The 2,533-nt window shown below is 27.6% G+C and overlaps 1 protein-coding gene across 1 annotated transcript in view; it reads left to right on the top strand.

Annotated features, from left to right (window-relative positions):
* LOC108578433 (protein lap4) overlaps positions 1-1,414 on the top strand; it is a 67,501-nt gene extending 66,087 nt beyond the window's left edge. Inside the window, 2 exon segments of the mRNA XM_017941773.1 lie at positions 1-34; positions 1,060-1,414. The exon segment at positions 1-34 is cut by the window's left edge and continues 16 nt beyond it. Of these exon segments, the coding sequence (XP_017797262.1) occupies positions 1-34; positions 1,060-1,329 (304 nt within the window). The 3' untranslated portion in view covers positions 1,330-1,414.
* The last annotated feature ends 1,119 nt before the right edge of the window (positions 1,415-2,533 follow it).

Here is a 2,533-nt window from a genome sequence, read left to right as displayed (position 1 = left end):
AGTCGAATACGTCGAGAAGCTCATTGAGCGACAGGTACTATAAATACTAGAGCTTGCACAAAATTTAAGCACCAAATATTACCTGATCACATCACAGACGAGAAACGTCTTGAGTGAAGTTCATTTTCCACCTATTGTACTGCAACTTCAATGCATTTAATTGGCTCTAAAAAAAAAAAAAAAAAAAAATAGTGTAATATATACAGAAACATTTAAGGAGAAAGTATTTTGTTTAGTCAAAATCAATAAAAAAATTACTGCAGCGTGTATTAAAAATATCATAACTAAAAATAATTGAAACACTTCGAAGTTTTGGTACAAGCAGTAACATAACAGAAACCATAAAAAAGTAAAGTAATAAGGTCATAATAAAACAGTTTTAAGAATTAAATTAAAGGACGGTAAAATGATTGCAAGTACAATTTTTGCTCAAATTAACATAATTGGGAAAGGGTAATACTCATAAAAGTTTAAATAAAGTGAAAGAAGGTTTTGAGATTTACATTTTTCAATGTATTCATATATTTACAATCTATGAAATTTGAAATAATTTTGTGTGTGTATGTGTGTGTATATGCATGTTGCTCTTAAAAATATTTTGCTTTAATGCACAAAATCTACTGGAAACACTAGTTCAATGGTTGTGTTTGTTGTTCCAAGAATCCAACACTGACCATGGAAGTGCAACCTGCACCACCTTGAGCAATTGATTTCATTTCCACTGATCACTAACAAACTCTTCTCACACTATTGGTAATGCTACTATTGATTTTTCTTATCCACTAGTTACTTAAGCATGTATAAAGGTACATTCTTTTTAAGTAATACTTTTTACAATAACTATTTTAGTGGTACTGGTACATATCACGTATTACTGTTGTAAAATTTTCTAAATTTTACGTTAAATCTCATTCTGTAATATAGCATACTTTGTTTTTACATTAAACATTTATGTTATTGTTTAAATTAGTAATTATATGTATTGGTGTAAAGATATTTCTGTTCTACTTCAGATAAAACTTCTTTTGCATTTGCAATTTTATACATTTGTGTAACTAGGTCGAAACTCTGCGAGAAAAGATTATTTCACTGGAATTAAGTAACGCAGAAGACGACGTAGAAAGTATTACCGGAACGGGTGCAAGCGACGCTGAAAGCGAAAGTGAAGAAATTACTGGACAGTCTTCTGCTGTGAGTACTCCACAGGAGAAAAACGAAATAATAATACCTACAAGTGCCACTGAAGGTGCCGCTCCTAAAATAAGTGCAAATACTGTTCTTGTTTCAAAGAAAAAGAAACGAAAACGTTCGAAAAAAGGTCGTCACTGACCTCAAATGAAAATGTTGGTGCAAAATAAAAACAGACATATAAAAGAAAATTGGTGAAATTTTTTTTTTTTTTGTTACAACATTGTGACAGTGTGTGTTCTAATAATGCAAATTTTGCATTACATCGATCTACTACTTCGTACGTTTCAGACTTCAAATTCTTTCTACATCGGTGCATATAATATTACAAATCTCTCATTGTGCCCTGCTTTTTTTTAGAGCATACACATATATGCGTAACATATAATTTCATATTCATTTAACATAACTGATTAGGTATATTCAAAACCACGTTTATTTCTTACTACACAGATCATGCTATATTTTTGGTATTAACATACTGTTTTAAAGTAATGCATGTGTCATTAGTATTAGCGCGTCATAGTTCTGCTGAACTGGTGCAACATAGTATTCAATTAGCAATTTCTATATTTCATACTTCATAGAATTTGTATTTTGTACTTCGTTTTTCGTAAAATTTAACTCGCGTATTGATAAGAAATATATCAATACTGAAGAAATAATTTAAAACATTTACAAATAAAATTAGTGTATAACATCAAAACAGTATTTTTATCATCAGTACTTTGGTCATAATTACATTTACGAAATGTATTTATTAAAACCAATTTATATGAAAAATTGATGTGATTCAATACTACATTGTTCTATATAAAATGATACACATTCCTTTTTGTAATTTGTGTTTTGTTTACTAGTTTAAATAATATTCTTGAATTTAATTATAAGCAATTTCTCAATTTAGATAAAAATACGGAAGCAGTATTTTGATCATTTAACATAAACAGTATGCAAATGAAACATTTTAATCAAATTACAATACATAATTGGATTCGAACGTATGTAAAATAAATTATTACTAGTTAGCATAAAACTGAAAAGTAATGTAAACCACGGCTAGTTATTGTGGTTTGTAAAGTATTTTATTTATTTTCCTCTAGAAATAAGTAAATTAATATATATATATATTGTGTAAAACTGTTTTAATCTACATTGAGATTCATTTTAAGAAGCACATATATTTAATGTCATTGTTAAATATCAACATTTTTTTTATCATTCATTTTTAGAAAGAAATGTATTTAATGTTTATTATTCATTTTAATATCAAAGTTGCAACTAATGTAATGGACACTGAGTATTACATTTTTTAATTGTTTTAAATATACTATTACCATACATA

This window comes from Habropoda laboriosa, unplaced genomic scaffold (genome assembly GCF_001263275.1).
Source record: "Habropoda laboriosa isolate 0110345459 unplaced genomic scaffold, ASM126327v1 scaffold5, whole genome shotgun sequence".
In the NCBI taxonomy this organism is placed as follows: domain Eukaryota; kingdom Metazoa; phylum Arthropoda; class Insecta; order Hymenoptera; family Apidae; genus Habropoda; species Habropoda laboriosa.
The sequence above is the reverse complement of the archived record's forward strand: the minus strand, read 5'-3'. Positions and strand labels throughout refer to the sequence as shown.